At 57.2% G+C, this 18876-nt stretch overlaps 1 protein-coding gene across 8 annotated transcripts in view; it reads left to right on the plus strand.

Moving 5' to 3' along the window:
• Positions 1-11045: 11045 nt before the first annotated feature.
• The window catches only part of TCF3 (transcription factor 3), an 83101-nt gene continuing 75270 nt past the window's right edge, over positions 11046-18876 (plus strand). For all 8 annotated transcript variants that reach the window (XM_088067886.1, XM_088067888.1, XM_005531339.3 and 5 more), the window contains exons 1-2: positions 11046-11152; positions 13261-13362. In XM_088067886.1, the coding sequence (XP_087924012.1) occupies positions 13288-13362 (75 nt within the window). In that variant the 5' untranslated portion in view covers positions 11046-11152; positions 13261-13287. The remainder of the gene's footprint in view (positions 11153-13260; positions 13363-18876) is intronic.

Here is an 18876-nt window from a genome sequence, read left to right on the forward strand (position 1 = left end):
ACGTGGGGTTGTGTCCCCAGGAGAAGCACACCCAGCCCTGAGCCCCTTGCTGGGGAGATGAGACATAAATTTAGGTCACCCAGGGGTCACGCAGGGGGAGCTTTCAGCAGCTGAGGCTCTTCCCCCCGAGGGTGCTGGCACTGCCCAGGCTCCCCAGGGAATGGGCCCGGCCCCAAGGCTGCCAGAGCTCCAGGAGCGTTTGGACAGCGCTCTCAGGGATGCTCAGGGTGGGCTTGTTGGGGGGTCTGGGCAGGGCCTGGATTTGGACACAATGATCCCTGTGGGTTCCTTCTAACTCAGGATATTCCAGGATTCCATCCATGTCACACGCAGGGACAAGGAGGTGGCGCAGTGTGGAACAGGACAAAGCCAGGGTGGATGTTCCAATGTCAGCAGGGCTGGATCCAGCAGTGGGAAGGCAGATGGGGCAGGCAGGGCCCCCACCACCCCTGGGCCGAGGCCATGAGAAAGGAGGATGGAAAATGGGGCTGAGATGGAAAATTTGGCTCCTGGCTGAGCCCTCTCCTGCTGCAGCAGAGCTGTCACCAGGATCTCTCCCATAGACTGGGGACAGAGCCTGGAGCAGGGACTCACCTCACTGTGTGGTTTCTATTACTCCTCAAACGAAGCTGAAACTTTGACATTTGATCACGAAACACACTGAGGGAAGAAATCTGGGGAGGGAGGGGAAATCCCCTGCTGGCTCCCAGGGAGGCACCGAGGTGTCCTCTCCTCCCACTGAGGCAAAGGCACAAAGGCCACCCTGGTCCCGGTGCTCGGATCAGCTCCCTCTCCTTCAGTGCACGTTTGCAGACTGAAACCTCCTGATCCTCTCCCACTGGAAGGATGAATTCACTGAGCTGTTTATCGTGATTAATCAGGAAAAGTTCTCCAAGAATGGGACATTCACATCTCACTGACGTCCAAAACTCCAACTCAGCCAGGCAAAAGCTTTCCACCTCCCCTGTCCCTTTCTCACAGTGAGGAGTCCTTTTCTCACAGAGCACCCAGCCTTCTTTGGGGACTTCTCCAGCTGACAGGGAATACACTGGCAGTCCTGGCTGCTGTCTCCTTCCTTGGCCATAGGCAGTATTTACCCTCAGGTTTGACAGCTGCCCTGCTGTTTTCACCTGTGAAGGTGCTGGATGCCCCGTGTGCCATTTGGACAGGCTCTGTGTGCTCCTGTCCCTGTCCCCTGCTCCGTGCCTAACTCCCATGGCAGCTGTCTCCTCTGCTCCATCTCCTCCTTCCCTCTGTCCCCATCCCCTTTTCCAGAGCCTCCTGCCTGTGTCTCTGCCCAGACCAGCAGGTTCTCGCACCCCTTTCTACGTTTGTCCCACCATGAACTGCCTCAGCCAACCTTCTCCCCCCACCCTGGTGGGGAACTCGGTCCCACCGGGCTCCTCGGGGCACCCCTGGAGATCCCCTGGCCTCGGGGGTGGGGCTGAGATGGTTTCTGGGGGCGAGGGCGCCTTTTCTTTCCATTCAGAGGAGATTCCCCTGCCCTGAACACGCACTGAGGGTTTCCTGCCCGTGGGCGGATTCTATTTTGGGTTGAAGCAGTGCCGGGGGACCCCACCTGGGGCCGGGGATGCCGCATTTCCTCCTCCTCCACACCATTCCCAGGGCACTCTCATCACCCCAGCTCATTGTTTTGTCGATTTTAAAGCCATTTTCCAAGCCCCCCGGGCAGGATCGAACTCCCCAAGCAGTTCCCCAGGGATCCCCAGGCTCTGTGTGGGATGATTTCCTATTGCTCGGGGAAAACAGAGCAGAAGAACCCGGTCCTCACCTGGACCAGCCAGGGTGGCATTTCTGTACAACCAGAAATCATCTGAACGTGACAATTTGGGGACAGCTTTCTTCGAGCCCTGTGAGCATCCTCAGGGCTGGGCTGTGATCCCAGAGGTGCCACCAGCAGCCTGCAGATGGAGGGATTGGGGACCGTGGTGGTCCTGGGAGGTGGCCAGAGGGGTTTTGTCACCTCCAAAGTGCCACAGCAGCGTTGCAATGGAGCGGTTTTGTGATTTTCAACCCTCCACACAAAACACGGGGCTTGCACTCAGAATTCCCCGGTGAAGTTCCCATGGAGCTGCCCCGAGGCTCTGACAGGGGCTGAGGAGTTTCCATCCCAGCTCTGCCCGGGCTGGGGCCTGGATCCCTCCTGCAGGTCCCAAGGGAGGATTCCAGGCCTGGCCCCCCAGGCCTCCCCCGTTGTGTCCCCTCCATCCCAGGCTGCTCTGCAGGGCTGTGGCCGTGCCTGGCAGGTGCCTGTGGATGCTCAGAGCCCATCCCACCATCCTCTCCCGTGCCTCAGTTTCCCGAGCAGCAAAGGCGGCTGGGGGCTGTGCAAACCCATGGGCAGGCTCTGAAGGAACAGCCGGGCAGTTCACAGCAGGGATGTCCCCTGCCCAGCCCCGGGACCCTGGGGACACACACACAGCCCTGGGGACACACACACAGCCCTGGGGACACACACACAGCCCTGGGGACACACACACAGCCCTGGGGACACACACAGAGCTCTGGGGACACACACAGAGCTCTGGGGACACACACACAGCTCTGGGGACACACACACACACACAGCTCTGGGGACACACACACAGCTCTGGGGACACACACACACAGCTCTGGGGACACACACACAGCCCTGGGGACACACACACAGCTCTGGGGACACACACAGAGCTCTGGGGACACACACACACAGCTCTGGGGACACACACACAGCCCTGGGGACACACACACAGCCCTGGGGACACACACACACACACACAGCTCTGGGGACACACACACAGCCCTGGGGACACACACACAGCCCTGGGGACACACACACACACACACAGCCCTGGGGACACACACACAGCTCCGGGGACACACACACACACACACAGCCCTGGGGACACACACACAGCTCTGGGGACACACACACACACACACAGCCCTGGGGACACACACACAGCCCTGGGGACACACACACAGCTCTGGGGACACACACACACAGCTCTGGGGACACACACACAGCTCTGGGGACACACACACACACACACAGCTCTGGGGACACACACACAGCTCTGGGGACACACACACACACACAGCCCTGGGGACACACACACAGCTCTGGGGACACACACACAGCCCTGGGGACACACACACACACAGCTCTGGGGACACACACACAGCCCTGGGGACACACACACACACAGCCCTGGGGACACACACACACACAGCTCTGGGGACACACACACAGCCCTGGGGACACACACACAGCCCTGGGGACACTCACACAGCCCTGGGGACACTCACACAGCCCTGGGGACACACACACAGCTCTGGGGACACACACACAGCTCTGGGGACACACACACAGCTCTGGGGACACACACACAGCTCTGGGGACACACACACACACACACAGCCCTGGGGACACACACACAGCTCTGGGGATACACACACAGCTCTGGGGACACACACACACACACAGCTCTGGGGACACACACACAGCTCTGGGGACACACACACACACACACAGCTCTGGGGACACACACACACACACACAGCTCTGGGGACACACTCACACAGCTCTGGGGACACACACAGAGCCATGTGTAGCTGTCAGTCACACTCAGCCAGGAGAGGAGCCCAAAGGAGGGGGTGTCCTGCCCCGAATGGCAGTGACAGGGACTCCCGGAGTGGTGACAGGGACTCCCGGAGTGGTGACAGGGACCCCCGGGGTGGTGACAGGGACCCCTAGGGTGGTGACAGCAGGGGAGCAGAGCCACTGGTGTCCCTGCTCCACGCTGTGTCCAAAGGAAGAAGAGGGTGATGATGCCTCCTGGCAGGGGGGACAATGAGGATGACAATGCTCTCGGCATCACTTCTGTCCCCACGGCTGGAAGAAAAGGAGTGAAATAGGCTGGAGAAAGGGATCCAACGCTGTCACCTATGTCCCTCAGATGCCCTTTGGGGCAGCCCCAGCAGGCTGGGATGAACTGGGATCTGTCATGTGTCTCCAGAGTGTCCCACGGGGGACAGTGACTGTCACAACTCAGCTGGCAGGGTCGGAACAGCGGCGAGGGCTGCTGGTGACACATGGCAGCCGAAGGGAGGATGGCTGGCAAAGCCAAGGATGCTCCTGAGGTGCTGCTGTGACACGTGCTCACCCCATGGGTGCAGGAAGTGTCCCCATGGGTGCAGGAGGCAGAGGGTGTTCCAGCTCTGCGGGGGTGGCCGGGAAGGGGGGGACACCCTCGGAGGGGAGTGGGACAGTGTGGCCAAAGCAGCCAAGCCAAGCTCAAAAGTCGCCCCCGCTGGGAGCCCATCCCGGGGGCTGCTCCCCCCGCAGGATGGGAGGGAGCTGGGGACAAAGTCACTGTAATGTGAGAGATGGGCGGGATTTAAAAAGAGGAGGGGAAAAAAAAAGAAGAAAAAAGAAAAAAAAAAGTTTTGAGGCCTTTCTTCTCTCTCGCTGTTGTTGTTGTTATCCATAAATAATAATTAAACCACCATTTCCAGCCCAGGCCACTTGTTTTAAATTTCCTGGCTAAAGTGATGTAACAGCTGTGCGTGATGCAACGCCATGTGGAACACATCATCCAGGAAACCAAAAACAAAATCGCCTTTCTGGCCAAGTGCTCGGCACAGCTCCTGCCCCCAGCCCCCGGTGCGGGGGTCCCGCAGCCCCCGGGATGGGCTGGACACGCTGATGTCCCCCTGGGACCCGGCTCTGGGTGCAGGGGGCACCAAGGGGGGGACACAAGGGGGAGGCAGCTGCTGCTCCGAGCCTGCTGAGCTCCAGGTCAGTTTTAATTAAAAACTTTACAGATCAAAAACTGGCGTTTTGCTGAGGACAAACAAACCTGCACAAGCCTGACACGTATCCCGAAGCAGAGGGGAGGGTCTGTCCTGGCAGTTTACCCCATTTCCTCCCACTCCTCCCCCCCCAGTTTTGCCCTGCCCTGGGACCTCTTGGCAATGGCCAGAGGAGGCAAAAGCTGCTGGTGGCTTCAGTGCCACCCCCGTGTCCCCCACCACTGCTGGAGAGATATGGGGGCTCCCTGGATCAACCCTCTCCACCTGGCAAGGTTTAACTCTCCTTTGGCTTCCCACTGCTACAGGGAAGAATAAACTCTGCGGGATGTCCCTGCCCATCCCTCTGCCCCATCCACCTGTGCCCGGTGCCAAGGACCTGTCTCTGGAATGGGGCTGGCCAGAAAGAACAGAGAAAGGGAAGAAAAAGAAGAGAAAGGGAAAGGGAAAAGGGGAGGGGAAAAAAACCCCCTGCAAACAAAAAGAAAATAAAAAACCAACCCAAGGTTGCAGTGGGAAATCAGAAGTCAGAGCTGAGGCATTTCGGCAGCCGGGGCTGGAATGTCTGACTCACACTGTGACTAAATGCAAATATGAACCAAACCTGCTCCTTAAAGTCCTCGGGATCCAGCGAGGAGCCCCGGGCTCTCTCCAGCCCCTTGCCAGTGGCCCAGCCCGGCTGGACACCGGCCATTCTCAGTGGCTCCAGGATGGGCATCTGCAGTGAGCAATGCTGTGCTTTGTTTTACCTCCCTGAGGGAGGATGAGGATGCCTGGGGGAAGACGGGGCTGCCAGGGCTCTGGGTGGGACACGTCACCTGCTTGTGGCCCTCACCCCTCCTTGGGCTGTCCTGGTGTTTAGGGCAGGGGGGCTCAGTGCAGCCACCGGCCTCGCTGGGTGGTCCTGGCCCATCCATCTCCTCTGGACCAGGCAGCAGGTCCCTGGCTGTGGGTGGCTGTCACAGTGTCCCCAGTCACTCACAGAGGGAAAACGGGTCTGGGTCCCTGGAGGGGGCAGTGCCATGCCCAGGGAATCACAGGGTGGAAACCCAGCCCAGCTCAAAGGAAATTCCAGGGAAATGGGGCTCCAAACCCTGGCCAGCCTGGTCTAGAACACTTCCAGGGATCCAGGGGCAGCCACAGTTTCTCTGTGCAGCAGAGCTGAGGATGACATTGTGGAGGATGACCTGCCTGTGGGGGAAGCTCTCCACGCCCTTTGGAGTCTCCACTACACTTTTCTCCCCTGGCATCACCAGCTCTGAGCGTTGCAAGAGTCGCTGTGAAACTGCATTTCAGGCACAACTCCCAGCACTTGGACACAGCTTCAGCATTATTTTCTTATTTACCTGCTGTGTGTTATCAGCACAACCAATTGTGAAGAGGGTGAAAACTGCTATCCCCATCCCAAAGGTCCAGGGGATGGAAACAATGAGAACTCAAGATGTTCTTGGGAGAATCTTGATGGTTCTGGGGGCTTCCCTGTGTAGGGCCAGGAGCTGGATGATCCTTGTGGGTCCCTTCCCACTCAGAAGGTCCCAGGATTCTGTGGTTCTGCGTTGCCCATGTTGTGTTTTATGCCCCTACCCCACCTCACGAGGTGCCCAGGGGATGTTGAGGTTGCCCCTGAACCTGAGGCTCCAGCACTTCTTCAGATGGGGAATGTCACTGGAGCCCTGCTGGTGTCACCTCTGGGTGGATGTGTCTGCACAGCATCCCCATGGTGCCCCTTTGTGCATCCCCTCATCCCCTCTGCTTCCTCCTGCCCTACCAAAATAGCCTGAAATGGGAAACTGAGGGGGTCATGCTGTGAACAGGAAGGGGGAACTTCTCAGCTTCAAGAAAAAACCCCACAATGTCAGAGGAGTTTTAAACTTTCCTGGTTCCCCACGAGCAGGCCTGGGGACACGTTTTTTGCCATGATGCTGCCACCCACAAGAAAGGAGGCATTATTAATTATAGGTTAATTAATAACGGGCTGTGGAGCTGGGTGGGCATAAACCTAAGGAGGTTCAACAAGGGCAAGTGTAGGGTCCTGCACCCAGGCAGGAACAACCCCAAGTGCCAGCACAGGCTGGGGGTGACCCACTGGAGAGCAGCTCTGCAGAGAAGGACCTGGGGGTCCCAGTGGATGACAAACTGTCCCCGAGGCAGCAGAGTGTCCTGGGGCCAGGGGGACAATGGGACCCTGGGGGCCTCGGGAGGAGCGTGGCCAGCAGGGCAGGGAGTGACCCTGCCCCTCTACTCAGCCCTAGTGAGGCACACCCGGGCTGCTGTGTCCAGTTCTGGGACAAGAAGGACAAGGAGCTACTGGAGAGGGTCTAGCAGATGATTTGGGGTCTGGAGCATCTCTGTGATGAGGAGAGACCGTGGGAGCTGGGCTTGGGTAGTCCAGAGAAGACTGAGAGGGGATCTCACCAATCCATACAAGTATCCCCAAGGGGTGTCAGAGAATGGTGCCAGACTCTGCTCTGGCACCCAGGACAAGGAGCAGGTGGCCATAAACTAAACCACCAGCAATCCCACCTCAACACGATGAAGAACTTCTTTCCATGAGGGTGGCAGATCCTTGGAACAGGCTCCACAAAGAGGCTGTGAAATCTCTGTCCAAGAGTGGGGGACTCCAAAACCCACCTGGATGTGTTCCTGTGTCACCTGTTCTGCGTGACCCTGCCTTGGCAAGGAGTTGAACTGGATGATCTTCAGAGGTCTTCCCCAACCCCAACCATTCTATGAAACACAAATTCTATTTTCAAAATAGACCGAGTGACCAAAACAGCTCAGAGCAGGAAAATCTCCTCACTGCCTTCATCCCACACTGTCCTGACCATGGATGCCTGTGGAAAACCAGCGAGGCTCATGCCAGCTCCTGCCCATGCCATGCCATGATCCCTTGGCTTTCCTGAGTCACCAGCAGCAGTAGAGCAAAACTCGAAGGTTTAATTACAGTTGTTGGCAGAGAAATTATGGCCACACATGCAAAATTAGAATATAACTGTGTTAGGGAAATGTTTCATCTTCTCCCTGTCATCCCCAGGAGAAGAAGGCAGAGGGGGAGCAGCAGGAGAGAGATGGCATTGGCAGGAGGCCTCACAGAGCAGGGAGTGGCTGAGCTCAGGGTGCTGAGGGATGACACCAGTTCCAAGGGCCACTGGGCACAGCAAAAATGCAGCAGAAGGTGGTGAATGGCTCCTTTTTACAGAGCAGCAGCAACAAGGCAATGCTTGCCTTCCTTCACCCAGAGCTGGAGAGGGACTGGGGACAAGGCCTGGAGAGAGAGGACACAGGGAATGGCTCCCACTGCCAGAGGGCAGGGCTGGGTGGGATATTGGGAAGGAATTGCTGGCTGGGAGGGTGGGCAGGCCCTGGCACAGGGTGCCCAGAGCAGCTGTGGCTGTCCCTGGATCCCTGGAAGTGCCCAAGGCCAGGCTGGACAGGGCTTGGAGCACCCTGGGACAGTAGGAAATGTCCCACCCTGGGGCATGATGATGGAACAAAATGAAGTTTAAGGTCCCTCCCCACCCAAACTGATCCACAATTTTATGATTCCATGTGCCTTGGACCAGCACCTCACTGCCAGCCCACATCCTCATCCTTGCTGAACTGGGGCAGGGGCCATCCTCACCCCTGCGATGATCCGTCCCTGATGACAGGAGATGACTTTGGTCAGTGACCCCATGTAAATGTGGGCAATTCTTTCCACTTAAAAAAAAAAGAAAATAAAAGCTAAATGGCCCAAAGCTGCAGGTGACAGCTGGCCCAGATTTGGAAGCAGAAGGGTCAGGCACAGGGAAAGCCAAACCAGCTCTGCTGACCGATGAGCTTGTAACTGCTTGGGCAGAGCAGGAGCAGCAGCTTTTGCCAGGGAGAGCAGCCCAGCTCCTCCAAGATCCCTGTGTTGGGATCCAGGGTGGATGCAGGGAGATAAGGTAAACCCCATCCCACACCTGCTGCAACCATGTGTTTGTGCCTCTGCTCCTGCACCTCCTGAACAAGGTTTAACTGGGAAAAGCACCATCTCTCCACCGCCAGGCCCAATCCCAGCTCCTCTATAAACTAGCTGGAAAAGAGGTAGGGGAAGCAGCTCCCAGGACCCCAGGGAACAATATAAATTCCCTCACCCCAGCCAGGCAGACACACATTCTAGGAGCCATTGGCACCTTTGACCCCAAGCACCTGCAAGCTGTTTCAAGTGCCAGCACTGGCTGCAAAGGCAAAGTGGGCAGGTAAACAGGTGGAGTTCTACAGCTGACATGGACAGTGAGATCCAGGGCACTTGGTGACACAGAGCTCCATGGTGAGGTCACACACTGGAGAGAAGGGATGAGGAACCAGAGGGACTTAGGCTAGAGAGACAGGATTGTGCCAAAATCATGAAGTTCATCAAGTTCAAGTGCAAGGTTCTGCACATGGGTCAGGGCAACCCCAAGCAAAGGCACAGGCTGGATAAAGAACAGATCGGAAGCAGCCCTGGGGAGAAGGACTTGGTCTGTTGGTGGGTGAGAGGCTCAACCTGCCCCAGCCACGGGCACTGAGCCCAGGAACCCCCCTGTGCTGGGCTGAGCCCCCAGCGTGGGCAGCAGGGGAGGGGGGATTCTGCCCCTCTGCCCCTGTGCTCAGGTGAGACCCCACCTGCAGAGCTGCCCCAGCCCTGGGGAACAACATCAGGAGGACGTGGAGCTGCTGGAGCCAGTCCAGAGGAGGCCACGGAGCTGCTCCAAGGGCTGGAGCCCCTCTGCTCTGGAGCCAGGCTGGGAGAGCTGGGGGTGCTCACCTGGAGAAGAGAAGGCTCCAGGGAGAGCTCAGAGCCCCTTGCAGGGCCTAAAGGGGCTCCAGGAGAGCTGGAGAGGGACTGGGGACAAGGCCTGGAGGGACAGGACACAGGGAATGGCTCCCACTGCCAGAGGGCAGGCCTGGATGGGATATTGGGCAGGAATTGTTGGCTGGGAGGGTGGGCAGGCCCTGGCACAGGGTGCCCAGAGCAGCTGTGGCTGCCCCTGGGTCCCTGGCAGTGTCCAAGGCCAGGTTGGACGGGGCTTGGAGCAGGCTGGGATGGTGGGAGGTGGCCCTACCCATCGTAGGGGGTGGAAAGAGACGAAATTTGATGCCTCTCCGCATCCAAGCTGCTCTGAGGCGACTCCAGGATGTCACACGCGGGCTCTCGATCCCGCTGCACTTGCAGGGCCCGTCCGGGGCCGGGTCGCAGCCGCGCAGGCCGGTCCAGGCCTCAGCGCTCTCGGGTGACCCCACAGCGGGGCTGCCCCGGCCCCACAGCCCCCGGGGCTGCGCTGTGCTGGGGGTACCTCGAGGCCCAGCTCCGCGGAAGGGGCCCCCTGCGGCCCCCTGAGGGGGCGGCGCGGCCGGGCCACGGCCGCCACGCAGGTCCCGCCAGACCCTTTCGGCCTCTCGGGGAGGGTCCCGGGGGGCGGCGGCAGCGAGGCAGCAGCTGCCGGGCGGGGGCCCTCGCGGCGGGACCCCCAGGGACCTCGGGCCTGCCCCGCCGGGGGCCCCGTCAGAGCGGGGGGAGCCGCGGGCGGCGACGGCAACCCGCGGCCTCCTCCGGGCCCCGCCCCCGCGCTCGGTGGGCGGGGACCACGACAGTCCGCGTCCTGGTTGGCCAGATCATCTGCCAATCACAGCAAAAAAGCCTTTCCATTGGCCGAGCCCCCGCTGCTTTATCAGTCCATCTCGCGGAGCTCCCGTGTCGTCACTGTCGCTTCTCCCCGACCGCCCGTTCTCCTCCGCTAGGAAACATAGTCCCCGCTACGGGGGAGTCCCCGCCGCGCTGCTGCCGCCGCCACGGTCCCGTTCCGCTGCCCCCGGAGCGGCCCCGCCCGTGCCGGTGCCGTGAGGCGCTCGCGGCGGCATCATTCCCAGTTCCTCGCTGCTTTTACGGGCGGAGGGATACGGCGGGGGCGGGGCGTGCGGCCGCGAGCCGTGAGGGCGTGCGGGGGGTGGCGGCAGAGGCGGGCGCGGGAGCAGGGGGGGGGCTGTGAGGGGAGACGCCGTGGCTGCCGCCGCCGCGGGGGGAACTATGCGGGGGCCGCGGGCCGGGCGGGCGGGCCGGCGGCGGGAGGCGGAGCAGCAGCGGCGGCCCCGGCAGCAGCAGCAGCGTTAGGGCCCGGCCCGGCGCGGGGCGGGGCCGCGGGGCGGGCCGGGGCGCACGCGCCGCCCGGTGCGGGGCGATCGCGCCGCTTCGCTACATTGTATCCGCCGGCGGCGGAGAACAATAGGCGCCGCCGCCGCCCCCGGGCCTGGGCGCCGCGCCCGCCCCCGCCCCCGCCGCGACCCCCGACACCCTTCATGCGCTTCCCCTCCCCCGGGCGCGCCGGGCCTGGAACAGGTAAAAAAAAAAAAAAAATAAAAATGTAGAAATAATAAAATAATAACCAAGCCAACCCGGCCGCGCCGCCCTGGGGCTGCGTGGAGAGGGGGTCCCGGCGCTGCGGGCGCGGCGGTGCCGGAGCTGTGGGTGCCGGTGTGGCGGGGCTCGGAGCGCTCGGGCTGCGGGCGCGGAGCGGGACGGGACGGGCTCGGCGCTATTGTCCCCTCGGCAAAGTTTGCCGGGGCCGAGGGAAGGGGGGCGGCAGCGGCGGGGCGGGCTCGGGGGGCGTGCGGGCCCCTAGGAGGGGATGTGCGGGTGCCCGGCGGGGAAGGGGGCCCGGTGCTCGCTCCTGCTGCGAACTTCAGCCGAGCACAGCCCGCCGGCCGCCCCCGGCCCGCCGCAGCCCCCCCCAGAAGTCCGTGAGCCCCTTCCCGGCTCGGGGACTGCAGCAGCCGCGGGACCCAGCGCGGGGGCGGCTGCTTCGGCTTCCCCCACCCCGGCAGGGAGGGGGCTGGTGGGGGCCGCTTCGTCCTCCTGTGCTCCCCGGTCTGGGCGGGGGCTGCCCGCCGGGACCCCCGTCTCTATGGCGCGGGGGTCGTGGGTGAGGGGCAGCGAACAACTTCACCCCCGGCCCGCGCCCGTCCCGGGGCAGCCGAGCCTTTGTCCGGGCTGGGGAGGGACCCCGGGGCAGCGGGGACATCTGGGAGGGGGAACCGGCCCAGCGCCCCGGCCCCGCGGGCTGCTTTGGGGTCAGAAAGTGCGCGTGGAATAAATAAAAATAACCTCCCCAGCCTGGCTTTGGGGTGGCCACGGGTTTTGTTCACGTTGTCCCCGGTGCCTCCGGGGTGCAGGGTTTGGGGGTCTGGGAAGAGATGTACCCTCCTCATTCCCTGGGTTCTCCGGGGTCTTGTGTCCCCCAGCCCCACTTGAGGCACTGGGGCTGAAGCTTGGGAAAGTGGCTTTAAAAACACTGACCAGATGCCCTGATGACACTTTGAAAAAGGCTTTTCAAAGAAAATGAAAATTTAAAAAAAAAAAAAAAAAAGAAAATTCCCGGGCTGTTTTTTATAGTGGTGAAGGCTTTTTACATGCTGGGCTGATTTCAGCCTTTTTTAATGAAACTTCATTGAAATGTAGTGGCTGAGCCTACAAACACTTTGGATCGTGTGGAGTTTTCTTTTTTTTTTTTTTTACGTCTTTTTTTTTTAACCTTACGATTAATGAGTTAAATTTATTGGCCAGCTGCCCTTTGTAACCATGAATGAGTTCCTAAAAAAAAAGGCCAAAAAAAAAAAAAGGAATCTTTTATCTCATCCCAGGCCTCTCTTCCTCCCTCCCAAAGAAATATTTTTCTATCATAGCAAGCTGGCCAAAAAGATCAATCTCCCTTTTGAAAAAAAATAATCTGTAAAATTAGGAAGAATAATATTTACCTATCTTTCAAGGTTGCCTGGAGGGCTTTATTTTTGCAAAAACACTCCGAAAACAAAATTTTTTTGTTTCCAGTCCCTTTTGGGAGTGGAGAGGTTCAGTTCTCACTGAGCACGGCCTGGCTGGGCATCCCCAAACACAGCCCCTGAAAAAGCAGCTGCAGGTGCTCGGCGACCCGAAGGAAAGAGCTGTAACATCAGACTTTTTTTTTTCACTTTTTTTTTTTTTTTTTTTTTTTTTAACAAAACTCGGCAAGGACAAGAGAGCCTCCTGCGGGGAGCAAGTGTGGGGGAAGGCGAGGGGGCGAGCCGAGCCAGACAAGCGCCTGAGTGATAACTTGCCTGAACCCTTTGATAAATGAGTTGACTCTTTTTTTTTCCTTTTTTTTTTTTTTTTCTTTCTTTTCCCCCCTTCATTCGCCACACGCCGGGAACAGAATTGGCCTGAACTAGTGGAATTGGCAGCAAAAAACTAACATACAAGTGTGTCTGGTCAATAGAACGCTTGTTCCTGCCGCTGGGTGCTGTGTGAGGACTCCGACTGTGCTCTGGCCCCGGAGTTGGACGCTGCAGACGCATTCAGGGTTTTTTTTTTCTCGCCCCTCCACTCTGTCTTTTTAAAATATTCATCAATGGGGTGGGTAGTTTGCTGTAGTCATTAAAATATCTCTCTCCCCTCCCCCTTGCTTTCTCCAGGACTGCCACTGTTGAGTCTGTGGGAATATGAATCAGCAGCAGCAGAGAATGGCTGCAGTTGGGACAGACAAAGAGCTCAGTGACCTGCTGGACTTCAGTATGGTGAGCGAGTGCGGCCGGGGGGCTGCGCAGCCCTGGGGCTGGGAGCTGCACAGGGGAGGAAATGTGAGCCTGTAAATTGGACATGATGGGTTTCAGATGTGCCGTGTTTGTGTGCGTGCACATGTGCTGCAACTTGTTTATTTTCAAGTTAAAGCAAAGCCTCTGCCCCTCCTCTCCCCCTCTTCCCCTCAAACGTGTGTTGTTCCCTCGCCGGGAAGGCAGAGAGGTTTCTTTTCTGGATGGGAAATTCTGGGGGAATTAACAGAGTTGTGTGTTCTCTGTTTAAATGTTCACTGGGTGACTGTTTCTGCAGCAATGCGGAGATGTAACTTCAGTAGCTGATTAATCAAGCTTTTTTCCTCTCCCTACATCCAGACTATTAAACTTTTGCTCCCACAGGTTATTTTGTCACAGTTTGAAATGTGTCCAAGCTTTCCAGCATGTTACTTTCGCGGTAGTTGGACACTTGTGTTCACCATGCTCTGCTCTTCTATATCCTGGAAACCTTGAGCTGCATTTAGGAGCTGTTTATTTTCAAAGAAACAGGACCTAAGAGTTCCCCCTGAAGGGTGTGCACAGCTCAGAGGGAGGAGAAGTCCCTTTAGTCACAGCAGAGCAGGGTTAGTTCCTGGCACATCCCACTGTGGCACTGCCAGCAGTGCTGCCTCTCCTTGGCAGGTGACTTGTGGAGGGCAGAGCTGGTGTTCAAAGGGAAATAACTGTCTGTTGGGTTCCTCTGTTGTGTGCTGCACTCTCATGGCACTCCAAGCGTGTGTCTTGCTGTAGAGATAAGCAAACGTGTTGCAGAGATAGAAACAGCTCCAGGAGGGGGAATGGCCATGAGAGTCACCCCAGTCTGGGTCACCCAGCCCACAGCCCTGCTGGGTTGATGTTTCTGCCCCTTGGAGGAGAAGGAACAAAAAGTGGTGGCAGAGCTAGGGTCACCTGCTGTCCTGGTGGCTGTGACACCTGTGGATGTGCTGAGGCTCATCTGCTTTTCTGCATCCGCACACTGAGGTTCAGCCCTGGGAAATAAACCTTTTTCTACAGCTGGGGGTTGTACTTGTCCTGACAGGGCTCTGCCCTGGAGAGGGGGCAGCAAGGAGGGGGGGGTGACTATCAGCCCCCCAAGAGCAATTCTCCTGCAGGAGAGGCCTAGTTCTCCCAGTTTCGTACCTCTACTGGGAGGCTGGTTCTGTTAAATTGCTGGTAATGGGCTTTTCTGGTAGAACGTTTTAAAGTGGGTACAGGGACTGCAGCGATGGTATCCCTGTGAGACCAGGAATCTGATCAGTGCTTCCTGTGGTTATTTGTCCCTCTCAGAGGTCCTGCAGGAGCCCTGGGGCTTTCCGTCAACTGCACTTTGGGTCAGTAACCCAGAACCTGCTCCTTGATGGGGGCTGCAGCAGGTCCCACTTTGCTTTTTCTCCTTGGAAAAAAAAAACAAATCCCATTCACCATTTAGAAAAAAACCCAAGACCTTATTTTCCAATTTGACCAGCCATCCTCATTTGCATGCCTGGAGCTGTATTCCCGGGAGGAGTCTTGACCTGGTCCCTCTGTACACAAATGTCTCTGTCCTTGGAGGTGAATCCACACCAAAAAGGTTAAATTTGGGTTTGGATTCAATGCTCTTCCACTGATGTAATTCTGGAAAGGACCAGAATTCATCCTGTGCTCCTCCAAGGCTGCCATGGAGGTGCTGGGGGTAGGTGCTCACAACATCAGGGCCTGCAAATGTCATTTTTCAGCAAATGACTCGAAGACGTTCCCTGCAGGATCCGTTGGCCGATGGGCTCTGGCGCAGCCTGGACCGCAGCCAGCTCTGTTTCACAAACCCTCATCTCCACACACCCTTCTCCTCCTTTGCATAAAGGGAATATTAACGTCTCTCCTCAAGGATGAGGAGCTGAAATGGAAAAGCTTCCTAGACAGTAGATGGGTCTGTTGAATAGGTGTTCCATGGTTTGCTCTCCCTGTGTCCTTGGGATACAGGATTTTTGACCACAAAGCTCACTTTTTCAAGTGTATTTATATTTTTCTCTGAATAAACAGGAGTGGAGCATTGGTTCAGTAATCCTCTCCAGGAGAGTAGAGAGGAGGGAAAAGCAGAGCTACTCAGAGCAGCTGGAAGCATTTGCTTCAGACCAGTATTTTGATTCCTTTTTTCTAGGGAAAATGTGTTCAGCCCTGCCAGTCTGTGGTCTAGCCCTGTCCTGTGTTTTGCTGTACAGGGAGGGAATTTTAAGGCCCTAAGGGGGTGGTATGGCCTGCCATAAGTTCCTGGGGACAGTAAATGACAAGAGTTGTGCGAGATGCTGCAAACTGGGCTTGCAGTCCTGAAAGAAGAGACTCATCCCCTCTCTAATAAATAAATCCATTTGGTAGATATTGAACTGCAAAGCACTCACCAAAAGCCTTGTGCCACTGTAATTTGCCAAAAAGGGCACAAATCAAAGGAATCTGTAAGTGAGCAGGAGTCAAAGGAAAGGCCCAGTGATGCTTTGGGGTGTGCATGGCAGCACACTTACCTCTACCCCCAGATAAATTGCCTTTTCTAATTGCCCCAAAGTGCAGGTAATTTGTAAGCCTGCCTTCACCACTGCTCCCTGGCAGCAGGCCCAGATGGGCTGGCAGATCTGGAGAGGAGCTTTTGAGAAAGCATCCTGCATATAGACCCGAGTGGGCAGCTCAGCCTATTGATCAGGCTGGGCTTTGGTGGCTGCCAGGCTCTGCAGCTCAGCCTGACGGGCACAGGCTGTGTATGGGGGGAGCTGCCTGTGCTGTCGGGAGATGATCAACCACAAGGACTTGGATAAGAGGAAAAGGTTCTTCCCCCCGAGGGTGCTGGCACTGCCCAGGCTCCCCAGGGAATGGGCCCGGCCCCAAGGCTGCCAGAGCTCCAGGAGCGTTTGGACAGCGCTCTCAGGGATGTTCAGGGTGGGCTTGTTGGGGGGTCTGGGCAGGGCCAGGTGTTGCACTGATGATCCATGAGGGTCTCTTCCAGCTCAGGATATTCCAGGATTCAAGGACTTTTTGTGGTTACTGGTTATCCCAGGCAGTGTCTCACCTGTGCTGGTGTGCAGAGGGAAGGTGCCACACAGCTGTCCTGGCTGGGCTGGGCTGCTCTGAAGGACAGGGGAGCAGAGCAGCCCCGGGTGAGTCGGTGGCACCGAGCGCCAGCCGAGCTGGGAGCGGCCCTGTGCCAGTGCCAGCCGGGGGCTCTGGCAGGAGCGAGGTGCTGTTAACAGCCATGATTATTAGCAGAGTATTAACCATATGCTGCGGGGAGCTGCCTGGCAGAGGGGCTTTCTGGCTCGGCACAGGGTGGGCAGGGGCTTGAGCAGTCACACAGGACCTGCCTCTCATCGCTGCACCCACGGCTGCTCCCGCTGCGCCGCGGCTCCTGCGGCTCCAACCCCGGATCCGGGGGTGGGAGCCAAACTGTTGGCAGCAAGCAGGGCTGGAGCAACTCCTGCTGCTCCGCTGGAGGATGCTGAAGCCATGCCCTGCTTGGGCCAAGGCCCAGTGCCTGCATTTCCATGATAAAACTCTGAGTTTTGTTCAGAGCGAAGCAGTTGTGGGGTTTAAAGTTTGACTTCACACACAGTGGGCGTTCGGGGCTGTAGTCAGGAAGGTCTGTCTTAAGTGAACATGTATAGAATGTCCTGCTGGCAATGTATTTTGAGTCAAATTGCCTCTTCTCCCCAGATTAACAGCTGGATAGTTTCCATGCTGCAAAATAGATTTCAGGTTTCGAATTCAGGCCTGAGGTTGGTCCAGCCTGGAGTTCATCAGGTGGGAGAGGAGAGAGAGTGAGCACTGATTTAATTTGAAAAGAGATGCTCTTCTAGATGGACACAGTAAATGAGAGGCTGATTGATGTTCCTCGTTTCTGGCAAATTCCCTTTCTTCCTTAGGAGTTTTCTGTATGACGTGTAGGGTCTCTCGGCTATAACCTCTGCAGGGAGGGTGCAGGCATTTGGATCTTCCCATGCTCTGGATTTGCCTCTTTTACCCAGGGAGAAATGGAGGAAGAATAAATTGTTTGGGAGGGGTGGAAATTTAGCTAGAAGGGAATGCAGAAATTGTTGTCAGCTCTCAGGGAGGCTGGAGATAGGACTTGAAAAACCAAATACAGGACTTAAGATAGGGGATTTTACATAACCGTTTAAATCTACATTATTCAAATCTAACAAAGGCCAAGTAATGACCCAATTACTCTTGAGAGCTCATGCCTGGGTCCCTCCTCAACGCCTGGGTCCCCTGGTAGGTGCCAGCTCCGGTTCATCTCCTCCCTCCCCGCAGTTTATTTTTAAAGCAGCATTTAAAAGCAGAAAGGAAATTTGCAGTGGGTGGATGAACTTTACCTCTGAGCGACACACACCATCGAAGGCACTTATGACTTGTGCCGGGCTCCTCGGGGCAGCTTCAGCCCACACCACAGTGGAAAAAGAGGCTGGGAGCAAGAAAAATGCCCAAAACACCTCCTGGGGTTGTCAAGTGATAAATGTGGAGGGGTAACCCAGGGTTCCCTGCTCTCCATCACCCTTCTTTGACAGCATGAGGTTGTGTCAGGGCTTGGATCTCAGGGCAAGGTTCTTCCCCCCGAGGGTGCTGGCACTGCCCAGGCTCCCCAGGGAATGGGCCCGGCCCCAAGGCTGCCAGAGCTCCAGGAGCGTTTGGACAGCGCTCTCAGGGATGCTCAGGGTGGGCTTGTTGGGGGGTCTGGCCAGGGCCAGGGGCTGCACTGGGTGATCCTTGGGGGTCCTTTCCAGTTTAGGATATTTCAGGATTCTGTGCTTTAGCATCTCCACTTGTCCTGCTGCAGGAAGGGGTCCGTGACTCCTAAATCCCATGGGGAGGGAGAGCAGGAAGATGTTGCATCAGCCTCAAAATCTCTCTCTAAGTAGTTGGAGGAGGGGAGGAGTTCCCCGGGCTGAGGGGGGGTGTGGGGGTGTTTTGGGGGTGCTGGGAATTGCTGTCCTGGGGGAACCCTTGTCCTGTTCTGCAAAAGCAGAAGGTGCTGGCTGTTCCTTTTCTCCACTCGTGTTTGCTGCTCAAACCGTGGGATTTTCAGCCTCAGCAAGTGCTGAGCAGAAATGCTCATGAAAAGAGCTGCCCGTTTATTTTTTTTTTTTGTGCCTGTAGTTTGTTTGTTTGTTTGTTTGTTTAAATTTTTGGTTGATTTTTTGTGTGTATGTGAATGTGCTTTTTGTTGGTTGGTTCTTGGTGCATCCTTTCCCCCCTGCTCGCACATGCAGACCTGTCCCTTGCCACTTGGCAAAATGGGAGTTTGATCTCAACCTTCTTCCCCACCTTGAGAAGGGGGAGCGAGCACAGGTGGGGTGGGATCAGCCCCTAAGGCCCATTTTCAGCACTTTTGGAGATGTTTGCAGAACCCCCCTCCTGCCCTGCAAGGGGGAGGGGGGCGCAGGGAAGCCCTGCAGCGGTGCAGAGGAAGGTGAGCTGCAATCTTTGGGGTTTGTTTTTATTTTCTAGCCCAACTTCCTG

The sequence above is a fragment of the Pseudopodoces humilis genome, chromosome 28, assembly GCF_049639895.1.
Source record: "Pseudopodoces humilis isolate 2021_Gansu_Grassland_sample_001 chromosome 28, ASM4963989v1, whole genome shotgun sequence".
Classification (NCBI taxonomy): domain Eukaryota; kingdom Metazoa; phylum Chordata; class Aves; order Passeriformes; family Paridae; genus Pseudopodoces; species Pseudopodoces humilis.